The sequence below is a fragment of the Dipodomys merriami genome, unplaced genomic scaffold (assembly GCF_024711535.1).
Source record: "Dipodomys merriami isolate MVZ:Mamm:240054 unplaced genomic scaffold, mDipMer1.0.p SCAF_392, whole genome shotgun sequence".
Classification (NCBI taxonomy): Eukaryota; Metazoa; Chordata; class Mammalia; order Rodentia; family Heteromyidae; genus Dipodomys; species Dipodomys merriami.
In genome coordinates, this window is record NW_027205515.1 from 719,460 (window position 1) to 745,381 (window position 25,922).

Genomic DNA, 25,922 nt, shown 5'->3' on the forward strand with positions numbered 1-25,922 from the left:
AAAAGGGGGCTGGCGACCTGCTCTCTTCTTCCCTCCCTCCTGGTCCCCTCCCTGGTCCCACCCCTAACAGTTTTCCCTCCTGGGCTGCTCTGGACTCCCCTCCCCTGGCTCCCGGTTTCCTTGTCAAAACTTCCTGCCTGGCGAGGGCCGAGTCCCCACCCCCTTCCTGCCCCCCCCCCCCCCCCCCCGCCTCTCTGCGCCCCTCCCCAGCCCGGGGCTCGGCTGCGCTCCCGCCCCTGCCGCAGTCACAGTCGGCTGGGGCTGCTGGCCGGGACCCTGGCCGGTCCTCCAACGCCGGTCCTCCTCCCATCCGATCCGCGTTCCCCACCAGGCAGGTGGAGAGACTAGGCCTCGAAGCAGGTGAGTGACCCGCCAGGGAGGCCTGGCACTGGGCCTTGGAACCAACCTGCTCCCTGGGAAGGGGTGCTGGACCTGAAGGTGGGTCTTAGAGCCCTAAGACCCCTGGGAGATAGAGGGGAGGAGGGACAGACATGGAGAAGGGAGGGGGCAAGGCGGAGAGAGGCCAAAGGGTCTACCCCATGACACAGGGTGTGAGGCTGCTGGCCAGGAGACTTGGGAATCCAGGGGTGGTGGCCCCCATCTGGCTGGCAGGATTTAGGACACCCAGGGAGTACCAGGTCCTCTCCTTCCATCAAGCAAAGTGCAGGCTGAGAGGACACTGGACCCAAGGCCAGCCTTAGTCAAGAGACTGAACCTCTGTGCCTCAGTTTCTCCTTTCCAAAGGGAGATAATAGTGCAGTGCTTACCTCATAGGGTGGTTGTGAGGCTTTGATGAACAGAAACATGTCTGCTTCTGGAACAGAGCCTGCTCAGTGCTTGTCTCCCATGTTGCTTCTGTCCCCACCAGGACGAAAGGGGAACAGGGCAGGGGAGTGAGCCTTGTCCCAGACAACTGCAGCCTCAGAAAGGTCTGTGAGAGGGGGACAGGGGACAGTGCTGGCAGCCAGGCAGGTAGTGGATGAGTCGAATGAGTGATGTGGGCTCAGGAGCCCAAGTCTCCCCCCATTTCCAGCCTCCAGTCATGGGCTCCCCCTGATCTGGCCTTTTAGGAGTGGCCTCTCCGGGTCAAGGCCCCCTGTCCCTGGGGACAGGAACAGCTTGTGCTGGTCCGAGGTTCCCAGGCTCAGCCGGGCCTGAGCTCCAGGCAGGATTGGACAGGGGGTCAACTTTCAACTCTGGCCTAAGTTGGGCCTGGGTGGGCGGGGCCGCTGTTTCCTGAATCCCACCCCACTGCATGGGGTGTATGATGGCTGTGTGCGTGTGAGCCAGGGTTTGGAGGCCCTCCAGGCCCTCTGGTGTCTTTCCCCTACTTTGCTCTCCCACTGTTGAGACCTTCCAAAAAGACTGCCGTATTTCCCGCCATGGGGGCTGCCCTCTTGGCAGAATGGGGGCTGGGCAGCCTGCTCCTTTCTCTCCAATGGGAGATAAAGGAGGGCTGGCATTGCTCCTCTACCCCATTCTAACCCAACATTCCCTATCAGACTTTCCCAGAGGAGGAAACTCCCTTTCCAGACAGCCCCATCCACCAGCGGGGAGAAGTGAAGAGAGATACAGTGGCCACCATGTGCCCTCCGGCACCCCCCCCCCCCCAAGCTGGTCCTCTGAGGAGCCACAGGAGAAGGAGCACTCTTAGACTCTTCCTTAGATGATGCATCCTAGTTCCAGGCAGAGTGATAACCCCTGGCAACTAAGCTGTGAGAAGCAGCAGGAAGGGAAGGAGAAGGCAGAGGAGGAGAGAAAAGATACAGACAAGACGTAAGACAGAAGCAGACACAGACAGAGGTACAGACTCAGTGAAACAACACAGGACAAGAAAGGTGGATTAAGCCGGGCGCGGGTGGCTCACGCCTGTAATCCTAGCTACCCAGAAGGCTGAGATCTGATGATCGTGGTTCAAAAACCAGCCTATGCAAGAACATCCATGAGACTTTTTTTTTTTGGTCGGTCATGGGGCTTGAACTCTGGGCCTGGGCTCTGTCTCTCAGCTCTTCAGCTCAAGGCTAGCGCTCTACCACTTGAGCCACAGCACCACTTCTGGTTTTTCTGGTGGTTTATTAGAGATAAGAGTCTCACAGATTTTCCTGCCCAAAGGCTGGCTTTGAACTGTGATCCTCAGATCTCAGCCTCCTGAGTAGCTAGGATTATAGGCATGAGCCACTGACATCTGGCTGTCTGTGAGACTCTTCTCTCCATTTTATCACCAGAAAACTGGAAGTGGTGTTGTGGCTCAAGCGGTAGAGCACTTGCCTTGAGCTGAAGAGCTCAGGGACAGTGCCCAGGCCCAGAGTTCAAGACCCACGACCGATAAAAACAAACAAACAAACAAACAAAAAAAGTGGACTTAGCCCAAGAAGAGGCCTAGAGCTAGAACACACAGAACAGAAAAGTCCAGAAGCCACTAGGAGCTGGGTAGCCCCCGGGGCAGAAGGCAGCACACATGCTATGGAGGGGGCACCTGCTCGGCACAGGTAGGTTTTGTGACCCAGGACAAATGACTTAACCTTTCCAGATTAAGTATAGAGGGAAGGCATCTGCTGCATAGCAATGCTGAGAAAGCCTCTGGCCACAGTACGTGTGTACACACTTAACAAGCATGGTACACACCCACGTGTGGACCCCTCACATGCTGTGGGGGCCCTGCCCTAGGCTTCTGCTCCCACTCAAACCCCTATGAAGCCACGTCTGGAGCACTATGTCCTCTTTCTGGAAGGGAGAGTGGAGGTGATTGGTGAAGGAGTGTTGTCTTGGGTCTCAGGAAGAGGGCTCAGCCTTGTGCCACACCTCCTACCTACCAGGTGACTCAGCCCTCAGCACACTCAGACCCTAGGAGCTAGGGGGCCCCAGAGGAATTGCTGCATGAGGTCAGCCCTGGAGCTGCCTGTCTATTATTGTTTTTGCTCCTCCTCCTCCCCCTCCTCCCCTTCCTCCTCCTCCTCCCCCTCCTCCCCTTCCTCCTCCTCCTCCCTCTCCTCCTCCTCGTCCTCCTCATCCTCCTCCTCTGCCTCCTCCTCTTCCTCCTCTTTTTCCTTCTTCCTTTTTCTCTTCCTCTCCCTCTTCCTCTTCTTCCTCTTCCTCCTCCTCTCCTCTTCCTCTGCTACTGGGGCTTGGACTCGGGGCCTCAGATTCTTGCTTGGCTTTTTTTTGGTTGTTGTTAGTTATGAGGCTTGAACTCCAGGCCTGGGTACTGTCCCTGAGCTCTTTAGCTCAAGGCTAGTACTCTATCACTTTGAGCCACAGCACCACTTTGTTTTTGAGTGGTTAATTGGAGATAAGAGTCTCACAAGCTGCCTGGGCTAGCTTTGAATGTCGATCCTCAGATCTCAGCTTCCTGAGTAGCTAGGATTACAGGTGTGAGCCATTGGTGCCTGGCTGCTTAGCTTTTTAAAAAAATATTTTATTTTTAATTGTTATTATGAAGGGGATGTGCAGAGGGGTTACAGTTATATAAGTCAGGTACTAAGTACATTTCTTTTTGAACAATATCACCCTTTACTCTCTCCCGGTTGGTTTTTTTGTTTTGTTTTTTTTGGGGTCCGGTCGTGGGGCCTGAACTCTGGGCCTGGGCGCTGTCCCTCAGCTCTTCAGCTCAAGGCTAGTGCTCTACCACTTGAACCACAGCGCCACTTCCGGCTTTTTTCTTTTTGCTTATGTGGTGCTGAGGAATCAAACCCAGGGCCTCAGGCATGCAAGGCAAGCGCACTACCACTGAGCCACCTTCCCAGCCCTGTTTAGTTTTGTTTTTGTCGGTCGTGGGGCTTAAACTCTGGGCCTGGGTGCTGTCCCTCAGCTCTTCAGCTCAAGGCAAGCGCTCTACCATTTGAACCACAGCACCACTTCCGGTTTTCTGGTCATTTATTGGAGATAAGAATCTCACCGACTTTTCTGCCTGGCCTTGTTTTAACGGTGATCTTCAGATCTCAGCCTTGTGAGTAGCTAGGATTATAGGCGTGAGCCACCGGCGCTCAGCTCCTCCAGTTTTTGTCTCTTGTTCCCACCCATAAGTTGTATAGTTCATTTTCAACATATTCTCCAGTGAATACCATGGCTGTATTTGTTTACCCTTTTACTTGGCTTTTTTTTTTTTTTTTTTTCAAGGCTGGTGTTCTACCACATAAGCCACAGTTGCACTTCTGGCTTAAGCCGGGCGCTGGTGGCTCACGCCTGTAATTCTAGCTACTCAGGAGGCTGAGATCTGAGAGGGTCACGGTTCAAAGCCAGCCCGGACAGGAAAGTCCGTGAAACTCTTTCTCCAGTAAGCCCTCAGAAAACTGGAAGTGGCGCTGTAGCTCAAGTGGTAGAGTGCTAGCCTTGAGCTGAAGAGCTAAGGGACAGTGCTCAGGCCCAGAGTTCAAGCCCCACGACCGATAAAAAGAAGGGGGGGGGCTGGGAAGGTGGCTCAGTGGTAGAGCGCTTGCCTTGAGCTGAAGAGCTGAGGGACAGTGCCCAGGCCCAGAGTTCAGGCCCCACAGACTGGACCAAAAAAAAAAAAGAAATAGCGTTATTATGTAGGTGATATATAGAGGGGTTACAGTTACATAAGTCAGGTAAAGAGTACATCTCTTTTTTGAACATACTTCTGGTTTTTTGGTAGTAATTAGAGATAAGAGTTTTGTGGACTTTCTTGCCAGGGCTGGCTTTAAACTGTGATGCTCAGATTTCAGCCTTCTGAGTAGCTAGGATTATAGGTATGAGCCAGCTGGGAATTCTTTCTGAGTGCCACTTGTACCTTCTCTCCAGTGACACACAGCATTGTTTTGAGGGTCCTGAGAGGAGGGTGTGTTCTGCTGTCTGATGAGCTGAGGGGAAACCATAGCTGCTCCCCCTTCCCTCCTGAGGAGGCCCAGGCTCACTGGACTTGTTCAGAGTGTGTCCCATCATCCCCTGCACACAAAGGCTTACTTACTGCCTGGCCACTGCAGGCCCCCTGTGTGGCTGCTAGGGACGGGAAGATTAAGAAGGGTCTTCACCCCTCTAGGAGCCTAGCACAGTGGCACACACACCTGCATAAGTGTCATGGTTGGGCTGGGGTTGGGCTCAATGGTAGAGCACTTGCCTCGCATGTGTGAGGTCCTGGGTTCAATCCCTGGTACCACAAAACAAATACAAACAAAAACACCACCCTAGTTCATAGAAAAGGAGTTGGGAGGGAACATTAGCCCATGAACAGAGAAATAGAGCAGAGAGAAGGGATGAGCCCCAGCCTCTTGGGGGCAGCCATCACAGAGGTGTGTGTGTGTGTGTGTGTGTGTGTGTGTGTGTGTGTGTGTGTGTGTGTGTGTGTGTGTGTGTGTGTGTGTGTGTGTGTGTGTGTGTGTGTGTGTGTGTGTGTGTGTGTGTGTGTGCGTGCAGCCATCACAGAGGGGTGTGTGTGTGTTCAGTTCATAGCCTGGAGTGTGTGGGCTTAGTTCTCCTTGGTCCCCAGAGCTAGGCCACTGAGTCTTTGGCTGGGTTTAAGAAAGGGTCAGGTCTCAGGAGATTGTTCCATGTCCCAAATGGAATCAGCCTTAGGGAAGAGCTGGGGAAGAATAATCAGTTGTCCTTTGGCCCAAGGGGTCCCTGGTAACCTGAGCCTGAAGCACCGTGGGAGATGGGAATGCTTGAGCACTGGGGATTTCCTGGAAGAGGCTGGCCTTGAAGGTTGGGGAGTCCCTAGATAATTCAAGGGACCTGGGCCAAGGTGGCTGACTGGTTGCGAGGCATGTAGGGCAGCAAGATGTCCTGGGGGGAGCTGGTCTCTGGCTGCCCCTTCCTGTGATAGGGAGCCCCAGAAGGCTGTAGAGCAGGAGAGTAGCCAGCATAGAATGATACTTTCTGAAGGTAGAGATTAGGTGGTGGTTGGGGGGCAGGACCGGCCACAGCGGCGGAGGGGGTGGTGCCATTCCCTCGTCTGTGCAGCCTTGTCCACTGCTTGGTTGTTGGAGCAGATTCTAGTGCCACGATAGCCCTTGGACAAGCCATTTTGTCAAGCCTCTCCACCACCTCATCTGTGAGATGGACTGTGGCGAGAGCTGGGACTGGCGCTGGTGCCCACCTCCAGCAGGCATGTAGTAGCAGTTCAGTGAGTCAGAGTCCCTGCAGTGTCCCTATTTCCTGATGAGTAAACAGGGCCGACTGCAGACCCTCTCGCTTCTGTTTCCTGAGCTGCACAGTGCACAAGGCCGGTTCCTCACCCCTGCCCCTTCCCGCCCAGCCTCTGCTGCACGCTCAGGCTTCCTGTCCCTCTATCCGGCTGACATGCCTGGCGTGCCGAGGACCCAGCTTCTCTGGATGTAGGAGGGGCTGTGTGCATGTGCCAGAATGGGCATGTGTGTGCTCTGTGGCGTGGAGCAGGGCAGCCTTGGCTATTGGTGGAGGTCCCTGTGTGGGGAGGGAGAGGAAGGATCTTCAGACTGAGATCTCACCGCCCCAGTGGGGAGGATGAAGTGATTTTTTTGTCTTTAATGCAAAGATAGAAAAGGGCATAGAGAAACAGACAGGAAAAGAAAGATGAGGGGGCAGGGTGGGAGGGAGGGGGAGAGAGAGAGACAGACAGACAGAGAGATAGAGACAGAGACAGACAGAGACAGAGAGACAGACAGACAGACAGAGACAGAGATAGAGACAGAGACAGAGACAGACAGAGACAGAACACAGCAAGCTAAAATGTACAGCTTTGGTGCATGGTCTATGGCTGGAGTTTAGTTCTACTCTTTTTGTTGTTGTTGTTGGTTGTCAGGCTTGAATTCAGGGCCTTTGTGCTATCCTTGAGCTTTTTGTGTGCATGGCTACTGCTCTACCACGTTGAGCCACATTTCCACTTCTGGTTTTCTGTTAGTTAATTGGAGATAAGAGTCTCACAGGCTAACTTTGAACTACGATCCTCAGTTCTCAGCCTCCTGAGTATAGGATTTCAGGTGTGAGCCACCAGCACCTGGCTTTCTACTTGTCTTTCAAAGGGGAATGGCCTTGTGTAGTGAACATACTTCCCAACCATGCATGGCAATAGAAGTTCTCCTTTGTGGATAGAGAAGATGAAGGGGAGATGTAGAAAGGTAGAACCCAAGAAACAGATGAAGGAAATGTCAGCTAGCAGAGTTTTTGATGCAGAACAAGGAAACACTGCCAGGTGGAGGCATGTCCCTGTAGTCCCAGTTATTCAGTGCTGAGGTGGGAAGATTTTCAGTTTGAGGCCAGTCTGGGCAACTTAGCAAGATCCTATTGAAAGAAAGAAAAGGGGAAAAGAAGGGAAAGAGAGACGGAAAGAATAAAACAGGAAGAGTCTTTAGCCCAAGGTTCTGATCCAGAGTGCTTACTGGAACCTCACTGAATCCTGGAAGATTTGAGGGGGCCTCCCATTTTACAGATGTGGAAATGGAGGCTCAAGCGATAGACAGGAGTACAAGATGAAAAAGGGAAGGGAGGAAGGAAGGGAGAATGAAGCAGGAGGGGAACACAAGCTGGAGTTGGGGCTGGGCTGAGAGCTGGGAAAGCAGAATCCAGGCGTCCTGCCTTGTCAACTGCCTCTGGCTTGAAGATGTACCTGGCTGGCAGCCCATCATTCTGGGGGGATCAGGTTCTAGGGGGGGAACCTGGCCCCCTCCCATCCCTACTTCCTTTCTCTCTGTCAGCATTTTCGGCCCTATTCCCGGATCATCCTGGGGGTTCTTCAGATAAATAAAAAACCCACAGTTTTTCCTGGAATTAATACTGAGAAGTTGTGATGGTGCCCAGGGGAGGGAAGGGGCCCTGTGGGGTGCTGGGTAAGAGAGGGACTGGAGGTGTGATCCTGAGGACAGTTAACATTAGTGGGGATGGTTCAAAGCACATGATGAAAGCACCCCGTTTAACCTGCACAATAGCCCAGATGGAGGAGCACTGACACCCTTTCCATTCTATAGTGCTTGGAGCTGGAGTTGGGTGGAGGATGCAGAGCTCAGGAATTGTCTTAAAGTCCCTCCTGCTGTCTCACTTCTATCAGTCCCAGTGCTGCTGCTTTCTATAGAGATAGGCACTCTCTCATTGACCAAGAATTCTGCCAGCGTTCAGAGACCCCAGACTCATTTTTCTCCTCCCAGGGGCTGAGATGAAGTTTGGGGAAGAGCAGGGCCAGGATCTGGGCTGGGCCCTGTGTGGGCTGGGAAGAGGAGAGGCAGGAATGTTGGGCTCAAGCAGGCAGCGAGGGAGGGAAGAGGAGCACCCGGGCTGGCCAGGGGCCCAGCTGATTTGCATGTGGAGGTGGAGAGAGACTCAGCTCAGTCTTATGCGCACTTTGCAATTCCCACGCCTCTAATCAGGCAGCCCACCATCCCCTCCCCTCTGGCCAGCCCCTTGACAGCTCCTCACTCCCAGAACTCAGGCTGTTAAAAAAGCTACACAAAGCCCCTGGGCTTTCCTTCTGGGCTCAGGAAAGACTGGAATCATTGGGAGGCCTCTTGGCAGCTGTCTTGAGTTTGGATCCTCTTCTGACACCACTGGCTGTGTGGCCTTGAGAAGGTTTCCTACGTTTGCTGGCTGGCTGTTCTGTTTCCTTATCTGTAAAGTGGCCTCTAGTACTTTCTGCAGGGGCCTGATGGGAGCTTTAAAGGAGATGACCTATGCAAATTGCGCAGCACCCTTTCTGTCTCAACACATTGAACAATAGATACAGAGAGTCACATTTTTATTCATTTTTTTTTCTTTTTTGCCAGACCTGGGGCTTGAACTTGAGGCTTGGGCACTGTCTCTAAGCCTCTTTGTGCTCTACCAGTGCTCTACCACTTCAGCCACAGCGCCACTTCTGGCCTTTTCTGAGTAATTTATCTGAGATAAGAGTCTCACATACTTTTGTGCCCAGACTGGCTTTAAAGCATGATCCTCAGATCTCAGCCTCCTGAGTAGCTAGGATTACAGCCAGTGCCTGGCTCACATTTTTATTCTTGTGAAAGGTTGTTTGGGCTTCTGAGGAGAGAATAGGTACCTTTGTATGCCAAGAAGTAGCCCTGCAATGGGGAGATTGGGAGCCCCAAGGTGAGTGTACTGTGGGTCCCCAGGGCAGGGAAGAAAGGCAGATAGTGATGGACTAAAACCTCTTGGAATGTAGTTACATGGGCCCAATGCTTCTGGGACTGGAAGGTTGTTAAGTGAGCACCGGGCAGAGTCACTGGCTCCCCAGCCTCTTGGGGAAAAAGTCTGAAAGAAGAACAAGTTTGGGAGTCCAGGCTGGGGCTATGTGCTCCTGATCTGTCTAGGGATGGCTAGGCCAAACCCTTCTCCCTTCCAGGACCCCCCTCATAGCTCTTCTCTGTCCTGTCCACTCACCGCTCTCCCCTACCCCAACTTTGGCTTCCAGCCCTCTGGATTGAGCAGCTGATGCCTCCTCTACACTGCTGCCCTACCCTGAGGTAGCTTGAAAAAAGTTGGAACCTAGCCCCCAGCCAACCAGCTAAACTTTGGCCAGCCAGAGTCACCTTTTCCCCATGCTGCCACCTCCTTCTTCCTCCACAAGTCCATCCCAGAGATCCCAGGTAAACTGTGTCTTCTAACAGCTGATTGGTAGGAGGTGATCTTAGGGTCTGGGGACTGGTGCAGGCATAAATGCTGCATCTTATCCTACTTGTACCTTAACCCAAGTCCTTCCTGATGAAACCTTTGTCCACCCCTCCATGACCACAGTGGCTAGGGTAGGGGGAGGCCACTGTGTGGCTGAGGGAAGAGGCTTCCACAGGGACAAGGATGATAACCTTGGCTTTAGGCAGACTGAGTTGAAATTTGAGCACTGGGACCTCCTGTCTGGGCCAGAGCTGGGAGGGTTAGAGATGTATTGGGGACTCAAGGTCCCTCCTAAGGGCCTGGCTGTCAGGCATACCTGGGGGAGCAGTGAGGAGGTTTGATAAAGCAAGCTCCAGAGGTGGGCGGAGAGCAGGGCAGGGTGGGAAGGCAGGGTGAGGACACGGAGAGGAGGAACTGATTCTGGCAATGGAGCTGTGTGGGAAGTACATTTAGGACACTGAAGCACATCTGAAGGGCAGCTTTGACTGTGGCTGAGTTCCCTGGTCACTGGGCCAAGTCCTGAACCTCCAAGAGTAGGCCACGGGGCCAGTTCAGTAGCCAAAGGACCAGAAGATGGCCTCTGACTTTGGGTCCTTCCTGGAGTCCTACTGACTGCCTTGAGGGTTAGTGGGGGAGGGTGGAGTTCCCCCACTCTCTGCACTTCCATCCAAACCAGGCTGTGTCCTATTTCCAGACTCCAGATCTTGAGCGCTGGGATCCCCCAGGACGCCCTCTAGCTCTTCAGGCTCGCACCAGCCCCTGGCTCACCTGAGTTCCCTTGATCCCACCTGGTGAGTTACTTGGGGGTTGGGTGGAGGATGAGAAGGCTAGAGGTGGAGATGGACCCTATAGGAGGTGTGGTGGGGTGCAAGTGGCCCTGGATGACTGGAGGGAGTGGGTAAAAGTTTGCTATGGGGGAGAGGAGAGGAACCGGATTGCAGAGGAGCCCTTTCTAGATGATGGTGAGATTTGACTGCAGAAGGGTTAAAGGTGTATGTATGGGGCGGGGGCAGGGAGAGTCTTTGCAGTGGGCAGCCTATCTCAGACTAAGACCTGCTGGGAAAGAGGGGGGCCTCCTGAGCGGAAATGAGGGAGAAGCTGGACCAGTGTGTGGGTGGGGGGCATGGGGTGGGGCTGGCTGTAAGCATTCCAGAGATACTCAGGGGGGTAAGGGGCCAACAACCACGACCTTTCTCTCTTCTTGAGGAAAAATTACAAGCAGATGTGTGCGCCTCGGGGAGGCTAGAGCAGGGAGCCTGTGCAAACTTTAAGAACATGAAGTGCAGAATCAGAAAGCACGGGGTGTGGGGGATGGACTCCAGCACCCAGCCTCTCTGGAGCCCAGGGGAGGAGCGAACGACTCATCCTTGGTCCTGACCCTCTTCCCATCTGCTGGGCAAGGCTAGGGGTGCAGGGATGAAGAGAGCTCATTTCCCTTTTGGCTGCCAGCTTTCAGAGGAAGGTGAGGCTCTCCGGCCTTCTGGTAGGGACAGGGACCTCTGTGTGCGGGATGACACCTAAAGCTGGATGTAAGGGTGTGATGGAAAATATTTCGCAACTGGCTCTGATGGGCAGTTTGGTTGTGATGTCTGTGTAGTGTTTACTGATTTCTGTGGTGTTAATTCCATTTCAAGTTCCTGATGTGATACCATGAAGTTAGGAAGGATACACAGAATTGCTTCTCCTGAGCCCAGAATGAGCTGGCTGCAATACACCAGTGGCAGTTAGGTGGCCTGGAACCAGCCCCATTCCCACCCCATAGAGCGGGAATCCTGTGAGAGACACTATTTCCTCAGAACAATTTTGGCTGAAGAAGCCACCCTGTTGGAAAGTCCTTTCTGAGCCCAAATTACTTCCCACACTGGTTGCAGTATCAAAGTGTCTTGAAGCTGGGCACTAGTAGCTCATGTCTGTAATCCTAGGTACTCAGGAGGCTGAGATCTGAGGATCATGGTTCAAAGCCAGTCCAAGCAGGAAAGTCTGCAAGATTCTTATCTCCAATTAATACCAGAAAACAGAAAGTGGAGTTGTGGCTCAATATGGTAGGGTGCTAGCCTTGAGCAAAAAGAGCTCAGGGACAGCACTCAAGCCTTGAGTTCAAGCTCTACCATAGACCAAAAACAAAAGCAAAGTGTCTTGGGTGTACCCTGGGCTAGAGACTGAGGATTCAGAAGTAAAGATCCTAGAGTCTTTGTCTCAGGAGTTCATGGACAGGAAACAGGCCTAGAACACTTATGTGTGGGCAAGTGGTGCTTGGGGAGGGTGGAATTCAGAAGAGAGGATGGGGCAGTCAGCTACTTGAAAGATGAGCACTTCAGAAAGAACCAGGGTTATGGTGTCCAAACAATCAGCTGAGATCCTGTAGCATAGACATGTACCTCACACCCTGGAGTAAGATCTGGGGATGCTGGAGGCCAGGCAGCATGGGGATGGATGACCGGAGAGGTCAGCAGACTGGGCTCTTCTGCATGCCTGCTGCTCGGGTTGCCACAGACACTTTTCCTGACTGCTGCATACAGCACCACTTACCTGCTCTGTACCTGGCCTTGTTGCAGGCCTCCGAAATGTTGCCACCTCTGTGTCCCCTCCTTCTCCTCCTGGCCCTAGACCTGAGGCTGGCTAGAACACTCAACTCCAATGATCCCAATGCCTGCACCTTCTGGGAAAGGTGAGTAAGAGCCCTAACTGGTCCCTGGGGGTTCCTCCTCCCAGGTTCTTCTTTAGTCTGCCACCTTCCTGTCATTGTTTCTTTCAGCCCTGCATGGGCTGCCTCTGATTCCTTCCCCATCTCTGCTCTTATCTCAGTCTCTGTCCTCCTCTGACTCTGTCCTTTTTCCATCCCTGTCCCTGAAAAACCCTTACGGGTGATCAGCTACAGGACAGAGCTTAGGGTGAGAGCCCTTTCTTGTGGAGCAAGCACAGAGGCTGGCTAAGGGGGACAAGAGTGCTGGGAAATGGGTCTTAAACTGCTCATGATTACTCAGTCATTGCTTAGCTCCATCTTCCCAGGAAGGGAGCAGAAGAAGATGGAAAGCTCTGGACGACAAGGTGAGAAAAGTGCTCTGATAGGCAGCATCCCCAGAATACTCCAATTCTGGGAGGACCTCTAGGCTTTAGAGGTGGGGAAGAATGAGGGCTTTATCTAAGTTTAGGGGAGCAAGCCCAGATTTTGGGGTGTTGGTTTCCCACTGGCCAAGCCCTCATCTCTGCTTCCCACTTCATCCCGGTGCCAGCTAAGGCATTACCCTACCCTCCTCCCTGACCTGTTCCCCTCTTTCAGCTTCACCACCACCACCAAGGAGTCCCACTCCCGTCCCTTCAGCCTTCTTCCCATGGAATCCTGCGAAAGGCCCTGGGAGGGCCCTCAGGCTTGCCCCCAGCCCACGTGAGTGCCTGCCCCTCCACGGGCAGGTGAGCTGCCTGCCCTGGCCCCTATACCCCGTACCCTGTTCTCTTCTTAGAACCTTTAGAATCCACAAGAAATATCTGACCTCAAAGCATTCACAAATGTGTGTGTGTGTGTGTGTGTGTGTGTGTGTGTGTGTGTGTGTGCACATACCCAGTGGGATATATATGAATGTGCATTGTGTGTCTATGTGTTGTGTGTCTGTGGTGTGCATGTGTGCTGTACTGCATACATGTGTGTGTGTGCTTGGTGGGGGAAAGGAGGGAATAAACACTCTTCCCAGGTCCTCTCAGCCCAGTGTGTTGGACACTGGCTTCCCACAGTGCTGCTCTGTGCTGAGGGTGGGCATCCAGGAGCACTGAGGGCAGCTCCTGGGCTCCCTAGGGTTGTGTACCGGACTGTGTACCGTCAAGTGGTGAAGATGGACTACCGCCCGCGCCTGCAGTGCTGCCAGGGCTTCTACGAGAGCAGTGGGGCCTGTGTCCGTGAGTGCTGCTTTGGGACGGGGCTTAGCCCACCCTTCTGAATTTTTCTGTGCCCTGAAGGGTGGGGCGGCTCCTCTGCTCCTTGTCCAGCAGCCAGAGCAGCAGGTCCAGCAGATGGGGTAGAAATGGAGGTTGGCCTTGCCTTGCTCTGGAAGCCATTCATCTGGCAAGATACAGTTTGGGGCTAGGTGTTGACGTAGCCAAGTTGCTGGGGTTCCCAGGAGCTAGCCAGCATTTCACACCCCATAGCCATCCCTCCAGCTGACCTATCCCATCTCTCCATGTCCCTGAGCATGTCCCTGTCTGCATCTGTCTGTCCCAGAGTTTTCATCTTGTCTCTGGTTTCTCTCTGTCTGTCTCTGTATCTCTGTCTCTGTGTCTCAGGCTTGGTGTCTGGGTCTCTTTCTGTCTCTTCTGTTTCTGTGTCTCTATTGCTGTCTGACATTGACTTGTCACTGTCCAGTTTCTGCTGCTCCCCCTGTATTCCTGCCCTTCTTTCCCTTCAGCTCTGACCCATCACCAGCCTCCTCCTCCTCCGGATTTTCCTCCCCAGCCTGGCCCAACCCCATCTCAGTCCTCATCCTCTCTCTGGCAGCATCTGTGTCCAGCTCCAACTTGACAATCCCATTTTTCCAACCAGCTGCACAGAAAATTTCACACGAAGGGGCTGGGAAGTCAGAACTCTGGGTTCCTGTCAAGTTCTGATCCCACGTGCCTGGATCTAAGTCTTTTGTCATCTGAGAAGTGGCATATGGTGAACTGTCCCCACAACTGAGGCTTCAGAGAGAAGAGGTAGGAGGGGCAGGGCTGGAAGCATCCACTCATTCAACCCATCTTTGTCCCAGCACTCTGTGCCCAGGAGTGTGTCCATGGCCGCTGTGTGGCACCCAATGAATGCCAGTGTGTGCCAGGCTGGCGGGGCACCGACTGCTCCAGTGGTGAGTGGCTGCCAACTCACGTCCTCCCTACCAGAGTTCAAGATCCCAGAGCAATTACCCAGAATCCTCTGTAGCTGGTTGCCTTCTCCAGAGATGTGGTAGTGGGGTAGAGGAGGTGGACATGTAGGTGCATGAGACAGACACAGCCTAAGGGGGCCAGAGAGTGACTGGACCTCTGGTGATCCTCTTCCGTTCTCATCCCAAAGAGTGTGCCCCAGGAATGTGGGGCCTGAAGTGTGACAAGCCCTGCCTCTGTGGCAACAGCAGCTCCTGTGATCCCAAGAGCGGAGTGTGTTCTTGCCCCTCGGGCCTGCAGCCTCCAAACTGCCTTCAGTCCTGCTCCCCTGGACATTACGGTCCTGCCTGCCAATTCAGCTGCCAGTGCCATGGGGCACCCTGTGATCCCCAGACTGGAGCCTGCTTCTGCCCCCCAGGAAGAACAGGGCCCAGGTGAATAACGGGAGAAAGGACAACACACTAAGGAAGTAGCAGATTAAGGGGCCATACGGATACACTTAGGCAGATGTGGGAACTCAGACAGGATCCCAAACATGGGGATGGAGTCGAGAGACAAGATCCAGGTCCCAGGAGAGACAACAGCCTGGGCAAAAGTGAGGAGGGGCCTGTAGAAGCACAGTGTGCAGGTGTGAATGGAGGTAGCTGTGTGCTGGTGGCCAGTCCTTGGAGGAAAGAGAGGGGGCAGAAGGCACTGCTTGTTTACACCCTGACCCTACCTCCTTTTCCTGCAGCTGTGATGTGACCTGTCTACCCAGCACTGATGGCTTCTTTTGCCCTAGCATCTCTCCTTGTCAAAATGGGGGTGTCTTCCTGACCTCCCAAGGCTCCTGCAGCTGCCCTCCGGGCTGGATGGTATTAAAAATGGGGCCTGTGGGTACCGGATGGGAGTCTAAGGAGAATTCTGGGGATGCTCTGAGCAGGACTCAGGGGAGGGTGTCCTACTGGGGTGGGGTCTGGGTTGAACTGGGTGTCACAGAGTCTGGTGGCCGTGGGGAGGGGGTTAGCTGGAGGCTCTGTCGACCTCTCACTCCCACAGGGCACCATCTGTTCCCTGCCCTGCCCAGAGGGCTTCTATGGACCCAACTGTTCCCAGGAATGTCACTGTCACAACGGTGGCCTCTGTGACAGATTCTCCGGGCAGTGCCACTGCGCTCCGGGCTACACCGGGGAGAGGTGAGCCGTGCAGCGGCGGGGAGGCTGGAGGAGGAGAGGGGCAGCCCTGGAGGAGATAGGCGCAACCAGGCTCACCCCGTCACCGCGCCCAGATGCCGTGAGGAGTGTCCGGTGGGCCGCTTCGGGCAAGACTGTGCGGAGATCTGCGACTGCGCCCTGGGCGCCCGCTGCTTCCCGGCCAATGGCGCGTGTCTGTGCGAACACGGCTTCACCGGAGACCGCTGCACCGAGCGCCTCTGCCCCGACGGCCTCTACGGCCTCAACTGCCAGACGGCCTGCAGCTGCGACCCGGAGCACAGCCTCAGGTGGGCGGCCGGCGGCTGGGGGGGAAGGCCTCGGGCGCACACCGAGCGCCCCGGGAGGATGTCCGAGGGGCCACCGGTGTCACCGAGCGAGGAGCGCAGGGGCTCCGCGGCGGGGAGCACGCAGCCCGGGCGCCTCCTTGTCCCAGTCCGCTCTACCCCCGCCCCCCCTCCCGCGGCTCCCTTATCCCGAGGCTCCGCTCGCTCCCGCCCGGCGGAGAGAGGGGTCCCCGGCTCAGGCTCCGCCGCGCCCGCCTCGCCCACAGCTGCCACCCGATGCACGGCGAGTGCTCGTGCCGGCCGGGCTGGGCCGGCCTCCACTGCAACGAGAGCTGCCCTCGGGACACGCACGGGCCCGGCTGCCAGGAGCACTGCCTCTGCCTGCACGGCGGCGTCTGCCTGGCCGACAGCGGCCTCTGCCGGTGCGCGCCCGGCTACACGGTGAGGCGCGCCCCGCGGCCGGCGGGGAGGGCCAGCCCGGGAGCCGCGCGGCCCTGCCCCGCGGCCCGCTCACCAGCCTGCCGCCCGCCTTCAGGGTCCTCACTGCGCTAGCCTCTGTCCCCCCGACACTTACGGGGCCAACTGCTCAGCCCGCTGCTCGTGCGAAAATGCCATCGCCTGCTCGCCCATCGACGGCACGTGTGTCTGCAAGGAAGGTGAGGGGATGGGGCGGGGCCGGGGGCGGGGCCGCGGGGGTGAGGGCGGGGCCGGGGGCGGGGCCGCGGGGCGAGGGCGGGGCAGCGGGGCGGGGCCGCGGGGTGAGGGCGGGGCCGCGGGGCGAGGGCGGCCGGGGGCGGGGCCGCGGGGCGAGGGCGGGGCCGCGGGGCGGGGCCGCGGGGCAAGGGCGGGGCCGCGGGGCGAGGGCGGGGCCGGGGCGGCTGGGGGCGGGGCCGCGGGGCGAGGGCGGGCCCAGCGCCAGGGAAAGGCTGCTGGGTGTGGGGAGGCAGAGTTTACTATGCGACAGCTGGACTGTGGGAAAGTATCCAGGCTATTTCCTTCCTGGAATATCCACTTTGCTTTTCTTCAAGCACACACACACACACACACACACACACACACACACACACACACACGCATCGTACTTGTCCTTAAAGGCATAGGCCACCATGTACCTCCTTAGTAACATATCTCACTCCCCCCCACCCCCCCGACAGAAACCCAATGGCAGTGCCAGTAAAGCCTTCAAAGGGTCTACCAAAGGGTGGCAATCTGTCAACCTCAAGGCTGAATTCTGGTACAGATGTGTTTTGTTAGGTTAGCTCTATAAACTTTAACAAACACCAAGTTGTCAATCTTCAGTATTCCCTATTGTTTGACCTCTGACCTGGGTTTATTTGATCTGGCCACGGTAAATATTTGGGTGTTTTGCCAATCTCTTTCATTTTACAGAAGAAATAATGGAGACCTATGGTGGGGGTATATCACTGAAAAGCATTTAGCCTTTGTGTGTGTGTGGGGAGGGTGCACATGTGCATGCACGCACACTAGTACTGGTGCTTGAACTCAGGGCTTCACAATCTCACTTGGTGTTTTCATTCAAGGCTGGTGCTTTACCACTTGAGCCACAGCTCCACTTCCTTTTTTGGCTAGTTAATTGGAGATAAGAATCTTAGAGACTTTTCTGCCTGGGCTGGCTTTAAACTGTGCTTCTTAGATCTGAGCCTCCTAAATAGCTAGGATGATAGGTGTGAGCTACTGGTACCCAGCTCTTCTAGCCTTCTGGTCAGCTTCTAATAGCTCATATGCTAATCTTTCATATGGTACAGTGAGCACTGCTTGCACTTCCCTCATAGCAGAGAGCCTGGCATAGTCACTACCCTGTGTGGGCTTGCCCAGGAGGGGAACAGGTCCCCATGCCTACTTACAGGCTCTTCCCTTCAGGTTGGCAGCGAGGTAACTGCTCTGTGCCCTGCCCACCTGGAACCTGGGGCTTCGGTTGCAATGCCAGCTGCCAGTGTGCCAATGAGGGAGTCTGTAGTCCCCAAACTGGAGTGTGTTCTTGTACTCCTGGGTGGCATGGTGCCTACTGCCAGTTACCCTGTCCGGTATGTGCTCACAGCCTGTTTGTCTGGGGGAGGAAGAGGACATGGCATCCCCAGTTGACTGCTCCACCTTACTCTCCATTCCCACCCCAAGAAGGGACAGTTCGGCAAAGATTGTGCCAGTCACTGTGACTGTGAGCATGCTGACAGCTGTGAACCTATCCATGGACATTGCCAATGCCAGGCTGGCTGGATGGGTGAGCAATCAAAGTGTTCCAGTCCTAGGCCTACTGTGGAGTGGGAGCTGGGTCAGAAAGAGCCCTTGGGAAACCAGAGGGGCCCAGACCAGGCTCATCCTATGCTTTTCTCCCCAGGCACCCGCTGCCACCTGCCCTGCCCTGAGGGATTCTGGGGAGCCAACTGCAGCAACACCTGTACCTGCAAGAATGGGGGTACCTGCATCCCTGAAAATGGCAACTGCGTGTGTGTACCTGGCTTCCGAGGCCCTTCCTGCCAGAGATGTGAGGCTTCCTTTCCCCTCCCCATATTCCTCCTGCCCCACAGGACACAGTGCAGTGTCAGGTGCCAGAAGGTCCCCTCTACCTGTCTTGGTCTCTCCCTCTGACTTTCATTTCCAGGACAGTTAGTATGTGGGAAAAAGGGATGGAGATGGTGGGTCCAAAGGCCAATTGGGCCCCTGCCTCAGTCACATGTACCTTCTTCCCCAGCCTGCCAGCCTGGCCGCTATGGAAAACGCTGTATACCCTGCAGATGCAACAACCACTCCTCCTGCCACCCATCGAATGGGACCTGTTATTGCCTGGCGGGCTGGATAGGCCCTGACTGCTCCCAACGTGCGTGGTTGCTTGAGTGCAGTGCCAGAGCGTGCTGAGAGTCTGGGCGGAGCAGGGGATGGCTCCTTAGAATAAAGGGTCTGGACTCTCCTGTGTGAGCAATAGAAACAAATATTGGATATTGTCTGCACTTGGGGTACTAGTTCTAGGTGCTGAGGATGCAGCAATGAACAGAGAAGAATTCCATGCCCTTTGGCAAGGGAAACCTGAGAAAGCAATATTTTTTTATGGGAGTTTATCCTAAGCTCTACTTTGGATACATATATACATACATACATACATACATACATACATACATACATACATACATACATACATGCATGTGTATAACATTTTCAATTTCTCTTTGTTCATTTAAATGCAAATACACAAAGATCATGTATATACATTTAAATGCATGAAGATCATGGAAAAGATTACCTCAAAGAGCCAGGCATGGTTGCTCATACCTGTAAACCTAGTACTTGGGAGACTGAGGCTGGAGGATTGCAAGTTTGGCTTTGCAAAGGTTTGCAGGATTGCCAGCTTGAGATCTTGTCTCAAAAAAAATTGCACCGAGTAGCATGGATGTTATGTCTCTTATGTTTAAAAAACAAAGCAAGAGCTAAGCAATCCAGGGTACTTTAGAAGGCTTTTAGATATTTTGATATGGCCAAGTGCAGGTGTTAAGGGGAAAATGGGCATGTGGGTCTGGAGCTGAGTGGAGATACAGGGCTCCAGACAAGCATTTGTGAGTCCTTGGTGTGTAGATATGTTCAAAGCCCCAGAGACAAGGCTGACTAAAAACTTCAGTGATAGCTGGGCGCCAGTGGCTCACCCCTGTAATACTAGCTACTGAAGAGGCTGAGATCTGAGGATCACGGTTCTAAGCCAACCTGGGGAAGAAAAGTCCATGAGACTCTTATCTCCAATTAACCACTAGAAAACCGGAAGTGGTGTTGTGGCTCAAGTGGTAGAGTGTTCACCTTGAGCTGAAGAGCTCAGGGATAGTGCCCAAGTCCAGAGTTCAAGCCCCATGACCAACAAAACCAAAACCAAAACCACAACAAAAATTTCAGTGATGCTGAGAACTGGGAGTTCACCCAGGAAGAAATGGTCCTGCCCTGTCTGACAGACCCCTTGTCGCCTGTAGAATGCCCTTCAGGTCACTGGGGAGCCAAATGTGCCCAGATCTGCCAGTGTCACCATGGTGGGGCCTGCCGCCCCCAGGATGGGAGCTGTGTCTGCACTCCGGGCTGGACAGGACCCCACTGCATGGAAGGTACCCACAGGAGGGGAACTCCATGCTTGTGCCCTCAGCCATGGCTCAAGAGGAGACTATAGCTTTTTGGTCCATGTGTTCTCTGCTTGTCTCCTTGACTGTCTCCCCAGGATGTCCATTGGGGATGTTTGGTGCCAACTGTTCGCAATCCTGCCAGTGTGGTCCTGGAGAGAAGTGCCACCCAGAGACAGGGGCTTGTGTGTGCCCCCCAGGACACAGTGGTGCACCCTGCAGGATTGGTGAGTCCTTGGGCATTTCCACCCACAATGTCTCTAGGACCCAGTCCTTTCATGCCATTCCTGCCTCCCTACTGGATGCTTCTCATGCATGCACCCAAGCTCATCAACAGAGCCAAAATGCCATGCTGAATCCCTACCCTATCTTACACAGGAAGCCTGGAGCCCTTCACCATGATGCCCACATCTCCAGTGGCCTATAACTCGCTGGGAGCAGTGATTGGCATTGCAGTGCTGGGGTCTCTTGTGGTGGCCCTGGTAGCATTGTTTATTGGTTACCGCCAATGGCAAAAGGGCAAAGAACATCAACATTTGGCCGTGGCGTACAGCACAGGACGGCTAGATGGCTCTGAATATGTCATGCCAGGTGAGCTGGCATGGAGTCACGAGGCACCAATGAGTGGTGGGCAGTGGGTTGCTTGGCCTAACTACAGGGGTAGGTGGGAAGCTGGGAGGAAGCTGGGAAAAGAAGGTCAGGAAGACTAAAATACGGATCCCCTGGACAGAGCAACTGTCACAGGGGCTCTAGCCCATATCTTTTCTTTTTCCTTCCTTCCTTCTTTCCTTCCTTCCTTCCTTTCTTGTCAGTCATGGGGCCTGAACTGTGGGCATGGGCACTGTCCCTCAGCTCTTCAGTTCAAGGCTAGCACTCTACCATTTAAGCCACAGCACCTCTTCCAGCTTTTTTCTGCTTATGTGGTGCTGAGGAATTGTACCCAGGGCCTCATGCATGCAAGGAAAGCGCTCTACCACTGAGCTACCTTCCCAGCTCCTCCCTTCCTTCCCCCTTCCCTTCCCCCTCCCCTCCCCTCCCCTTCCCTTCCTGGTGCCAGGGTGTGTGAATTCAGGATGAGTGCTGTTCCTGAGTTCTTTTGCTTAAGTCTGGTGTTCTACCACTTAGAGCCACAGCTCCACTTCTGGATCTTTGCTGGTTATCCAGAGACAAGTCTCACAAACTTTCCTGACCAGGTTGGCTTCAAACCATGATCCTCAGATCTCTGCGTCCTAAGAAGCTAGGATTACATAAGGCAGCATGTTTCTAAGCTGCCTTGTGCCTATGTCTGTCTTACAGATGTCCCTCCAAGCTACAGTCACTACTACTCCAACCCCAGCTACCACACTCTGTCTCAGTGTTCTCCCAACCCCCCACCCCCTAACAAGGTCAGTGCTGGGGAGGGGATGCACTGCAGAGGCTTGGGCACAGATCTGGTTCTCTGGGAAGCCCTTTCCTTGTGTGTGCTCTCTCTGTGGCACTGTCCCCCTTAGGTTCCAGGCAGCCAGCTCTTTGCCAGCCTCCAGGCACCTGAGTGGTCAAGCGGAGCCCATGGACATGACAACCTTGCGACGCTGCCTGCTGATCGGAAGCACCGCCGGGAGCCCCCTCCCGGGCCTCTGGACAGGGGTAGGTGCCTGGAGGCCAAGACCTTGGGAGAAAGTGGGTGTTTTCAGCCCAGCCTGCTGCTCCATCCCAGTGAGTGCAGGGGAGGGTGAAAGGGCTCAGACTCTGTTCCAGAGGAGGCTGGACTCCAGAGGGGACCACAGTCTATGAGTTGTCTTTCCCTCCTCAGGTGGCAGCCTCCCAGACCGCAGCTACAGCTACAGCCATAGTAATGGTCCAGGCCCATTCTGTAATAAAGGTATGAGCAGAGGGACTGAGCTGGGTAAAGAAGCCAGTGTCTCCACTAAACCGATCTTCCTTCTTCAATCCTTAGGGCCTGCTTCTAAAGAAGGGCTGGGGGCCAGCATGGCTTCTCTGAGCAGTGAGAACCCCTATGCCACCATCCGGGACCTGCCCAGCCTGCCAGGGGGCCTCCGGGAGAGCAGCTATGTGGAGATGAAGGGCCCTCCCTCAGGATCTCCCCCCAGGCAGCCTCTTCAGCTCCCAGACAGCCTGAGGCGGCAACAGAGAGACAGTGGCACCTATGAACAGCCCAGCCCCCTGACCCATGGTGAGCGCTCTATCTCCCCTGGGCAGACGCCAGAGAGAACTGGGCTGAGGGAGGTGGGAAGAGGAAAGGGACAGAGGGGGCATGATGTGGGGGCAAGAACAAGGCCTTTGGGGGTGAGATGTGGTAAAGTCACCTTGCCCTGTAGAACCTGTTTCTACCCTGCCCTGCAGAGTGGGATGCCTACCTTTAGTGCTGAGGAGTTGGGATGGTGAAGGTGGTGCCCAGAGAAGTGAGAAGTGAATCAGATGACAGTGTCCAAATACCTTGGTGGGCTGGCTGAGGAGGCCTTTCCCCCCTGGCTGCTCAGAGCCAAGGCTTCTGTTCAGAGCTACACAGCCAGGCGGCCAGAAACCCACCATCTCCAGGCAGGAGAGGCCTGATGGGGAGGGGCAGTGGGAGGTTGGAGAGTGAGCAAGTTCCTTCTCATCCCGTCCCCCTCTGTCTCCAGATCAAGATTCTCTGGGCTCCCAGCCCCCGCTTCCTCCAGGCCTCCCCCCTGGCCACTACGACTCACCCAAGAACAGCCATATCCCTGCACACTATGACTTGCCTCCAGTACGGCATCCTCCATCACCCCCACGTCAGCTCCAGGACCGTTGAGAAGCCAGGATGGTATGGCAGAGGCCAGCCCACCTGACCCTTGCTGCCAAGGCTGAGGACAGAGCCTTGGGTACCCTGCCAGGAGCAGGGAGTGGACTGAAGGCTATGAACATGAACATATTAATGAAGAAAGTGAATGGAGAGAAGGGATCCTGTCTCCCAGGTTCCACAAGGGAAGACACTGGTTGTAGTGTGCTTGGATCCCTTTCCAGAACTCACTGCTCTCTGGGGGCCCCTCCGGGTCCTATGTGCATAAGCTGGTGTGTTGAACGACTCTGATTTTAGACTGATATTTTTGAATTGTATATTGGGTACCTTTCATGTGCACACCAGGCTGGGCTCTGTGCATGCGCATGTGTATATCTGGTTTCAGAGGGTTACTAGGCACACTGCATTTAGCCAGGAATTGGCTGTGGCTGTAAGCCCCTCACTGGCCCCTGGTATTCCCTTAATAAGTCCTGCTGCTGCTGCTCAGAATACAGGGGACTTGGTCTGTTCCCTCAAATCTTCATGTCTTCCTGTGTGCACCAATGCCCCTGGGCTAGTCAAAACGTTCAAAGTTCTCAAATGCTTGGCTACCTACTCATCTGGGCCTCATCTTCATCTTAGATTGTGTCTCCTGTCACTCTGCTCCAGTCACACTGGCATCTAGTTGTTGCTGCTATTGCTGCTATTTGTTACTCCTCTTCCTCCTCCTCCTCCTCCTCCTCCTCCTCCTCCTCCTCCTTCTTCCTCTTCCTCTTCTTTCTTCATTCTTCTTCCTTCCTTCTTCTTTCTTCTTTTTTTTGTGCTGGTACCAGGGCTTGAACTGAGGGCCTAGGCATTCTCCTTTAGCTTTGTCACTCAGCTTTAGAACTCTACCACTGGAGCCACAGCCCAACTTTCAGCTTTGTGGTAATTAATTGGAGATAAGAAGCTATCTTCAAATCTGAACCCTCAGATCTCAGCCTCCAGGGTAGCTAGGATTACAAGCATGAGCTGCCAGGGCTTAGCCTATCTGCTACTCTTCTTCTTATCCCAGGGACTTGCACATCTGCAGGGCTTGTCCTTCCTGTCACCCGCTGACTCTTGCTTGTTCCTCAAGCTCCTCAGTACTCCACTGTTTAGCATCTTTCCTGTTTAGCATCAGTGGCAGCACCGTTCATTTTTGATGTACCTGCAGAAGGCCCACTGGTTATCAGATTCTACTCTAGTGTGTTATTTCCTGCCACGTTATTCAATTAATATTTGCCTCCTTACTAGACTAAGCTCCACAAAGGCAGAATTCATGTTTATTATTTTTGTGCTGGTCCTGGGGCTTGAACTCAGGGCCTGGGCATTGTCCCTGAGCTTTTCTGCTCAAGGCTAGTCTCTACCACTTACCTGAGCCACAGATCCACTTCTGGCTTTTGGGTGGTTAATTGGTGATAAGAGTCTCTCTAGCTTTCCTGATCAAGCTGGCTTTGAACCATGATCCTCAGATCTCAGCCTCCTGAGAAGATAGGATTACAGGCGTGAGCCACTGGTGCCTCAGCCTTGGACTCGAGTTTGTTATGCTCACTATGTATTCCCCTGGGCACATGGTAGGCATTCAATAAATGATCCCCAAAAGGTTGAGTGGCTGAGTGAATTAATGCACCATTGACTCTGGGGTAAGTGCCAAGACAGAAGGGCCAATTGTGTGCTCTGAATGTGAACAGACACTCAAAGGTGGTTTTTTCTGTGGGCAGCACACACAGGCAGAGGGTGCTGGGGTGATAATGGATGGAAATGAGTGCTGGAAGCCTCAGGAAAGAGGAGAGAGGTACACTAAAGGAGCTCAGCTGGGTTTAGAATAGCACCTCAACAAGGTTTGTAAGGATGTGATCTCTTCAACTCAACAGTGGACAGTCTCCAGACCATCAGGAAGCTAAACAGTTGGAGTTAAGAAATCCAGCATTGGCGGGCACTGGTGGCTCATGCCTGTAATCCTAGCTGCTCAGGAAGCTGAGATCTAAGGATCATGGATTCAAAGCCAGCCTGGGCAAGAAAGTCTGTCAGACTTATCTCTAATTTACCACTCGGAAACTGGAAGTAGACTATGTCTCAAGGTGGTAGAACACTAGCCTTGTGTGAAAGAGCTCAGAGACAGCACGCAGGCCTTGAGTTCAAGTCCTGAATAAACAAACAAACAAGGAAACCCAGCATCACACCCATGAGGCCTGGCTGGCTGCCAGGATTCTTAACCCACACCTCCAATTTTTTGTCCCCCGTTGTCACACACACACACACACACACACACACACACACACACACACACACACACACTTCTTGGGGTTACTAGGTTACTGCTCATTTCCCTCCACTATGGTCCATTTAGGTCTTAGGGTATCTAGGCCCTCACTAGACCCCAGCCAGGCCTGGTTTTCTTTTTTTTTTTTTTTTTTCTTTTGTCAGTCAGGATGGGGTTGAACTTGGGTCCTGGGCGCTCTCTCTGAGCTACTTATGATGTCAGAAGAGTGAGACAATCCATCGAGTCACGGTTAAAGATGACAAAGAACGTTTACAGTTTATACCAGAAAGGGGTCCTGTGACTACCTTGTCCTGGGCTACATACCCAGAACCAAGGGCAGCCTCGACCACCAAACCAGTAAGCCTCCAATGGGCAGTCCGGACCTTTATTAGTTGGTTTGCAAACCCTGATTAGTTGGTCTGCGAACCTCCAAACCTCAGACACCCAAAGCTCCAAAGCTCCAAAGGGGAAGGCTTTTCCTTTTCTTTCCTTCCTCCTCTCTGCAGGCCTCTCCCCTCTCCCCGGGCCTGCCCTGCTCTGCTGCGGGAGGTGCCCCTCCACAGGCCTCGCTACAGGAAGGTCCCAAATGGCTTCTTGAGGAGGCCCCAAATGACTTCCTTGAGAAGCCCCAAATGGCCTCCTCGGGCCTGCCCTGCTCCACTACGGCAGGCGTTGCTCTCTCCCTGCTACTCTCCTCAGAACTCAGAACTCCCAGTCTTTTTTTTTTTTTTTATTGTGAAGATACTATACAGAGGGGTTACAATTACATGGTCAAGATAATGAGTACATTTCTTATCAAGCATTGTAGCCTCCTCCTGTTTCCCTTTCCCATCCCATCCTCCCCCCACCCCCCCATCCTCCTCCCCCCCAACCAAAGTTGTAAAGTTCGTTTTCGACATAACGAGTTGTATGTCTCATTGTTGCAATGGGTCCATCTGT

At 54.1% G+C, this 25,922-nt stretch overlaps 1 protein-coding gene across 3 annotated transcripts; it reads left to right on the forward strand.

Annotated features, from left to right (window-relative positions):
• Window positions 1-287: 287 nt before the first annotated feature.
• On the forward strand, window positions 288-24,328 carry Pear1 (platelet endothelial aggregation receptor 1). Of its 3 annotated transcripts, XM_069990228.1 has the most exons (25): window positions 288-360; window positions 9,329-9,503; window positions 10,223-10,319; window positions 12,084-12,196; window positions 12,809-12,913; window positions 13,319-13,419; window positions 14,265-14,357; window positions 14,564-14,807; window positions 15,107-15,227; window positions 15,412-15,548; window positions 15,641-15,853; window positions 16,117-16,291; window positions 16,386-16,506; window positions 17,732-17,895; window positions 17,987-18,089; window positions 18,207-18,353; window positions 18,561-18,686; window positions 19,819-19,947; window positions 20,058-20,186; window positions 20,338-20,550; window positions 21,256-21,344; window positions 21,450-21,585; window positions 21,752-21,820; window positions 21,896-22,132; window positions 22,581-24,328. In XM_069990228.1, exons 4-25 carry the CDS (start codon window positions 12,093-12,095, stop codon window positions 22,730-22,732), a joined length of 3,108 nt encoding a protein of 1,035 aa, XP_069846329.1. In that variant the 5' UTR covers window positions 288-360; window positions 9,329-9,503; window positions 10,223-10,319; window positions 12,084-12,092; the 3' UTR covers window positions 22,733-24,328. The 3 variants fall into 3 exon arrangements, with proteins under 3 accessions (XP_069846329.1, XP_069846330.1, XP_069846331.1); XM_069990229.1 differs by lacking the exon at window positions 9,329-9,503; XM_069990230.1 differs by lacking the exons at window positions 9,329-9,503; window positions 10,223-10,319.
• The last annotated feature ends 1,594 nt before the right edge of the window (window positions 24,329-25,922 follow it).

Bases quoted from the DNA above. Each gene is read 5' to 3' on its own strand.
- Pear1 (XM_069990228.1), top strand. From the start codon at position 12,093: ATGTTGCCACCTCTGTGTCCCCTCCTTCTCCTCCTGGCCCTAGACCTG. The intron at 14,358-14,563 runs GTGAGTGGCTGC...CTCATCCCAAAG, and splicing joins GGGCACCGACTGCTCCAGTG to AGTGTGCCCCAGGAATGTGG. The intron at 15,854-16,116 runs GTGGGCGGCCGG...CCTCGCCCACAG, and splicing joins GACCCGGAGCACAGCCTCAG to CTGCCACCCGATGCACGGCG.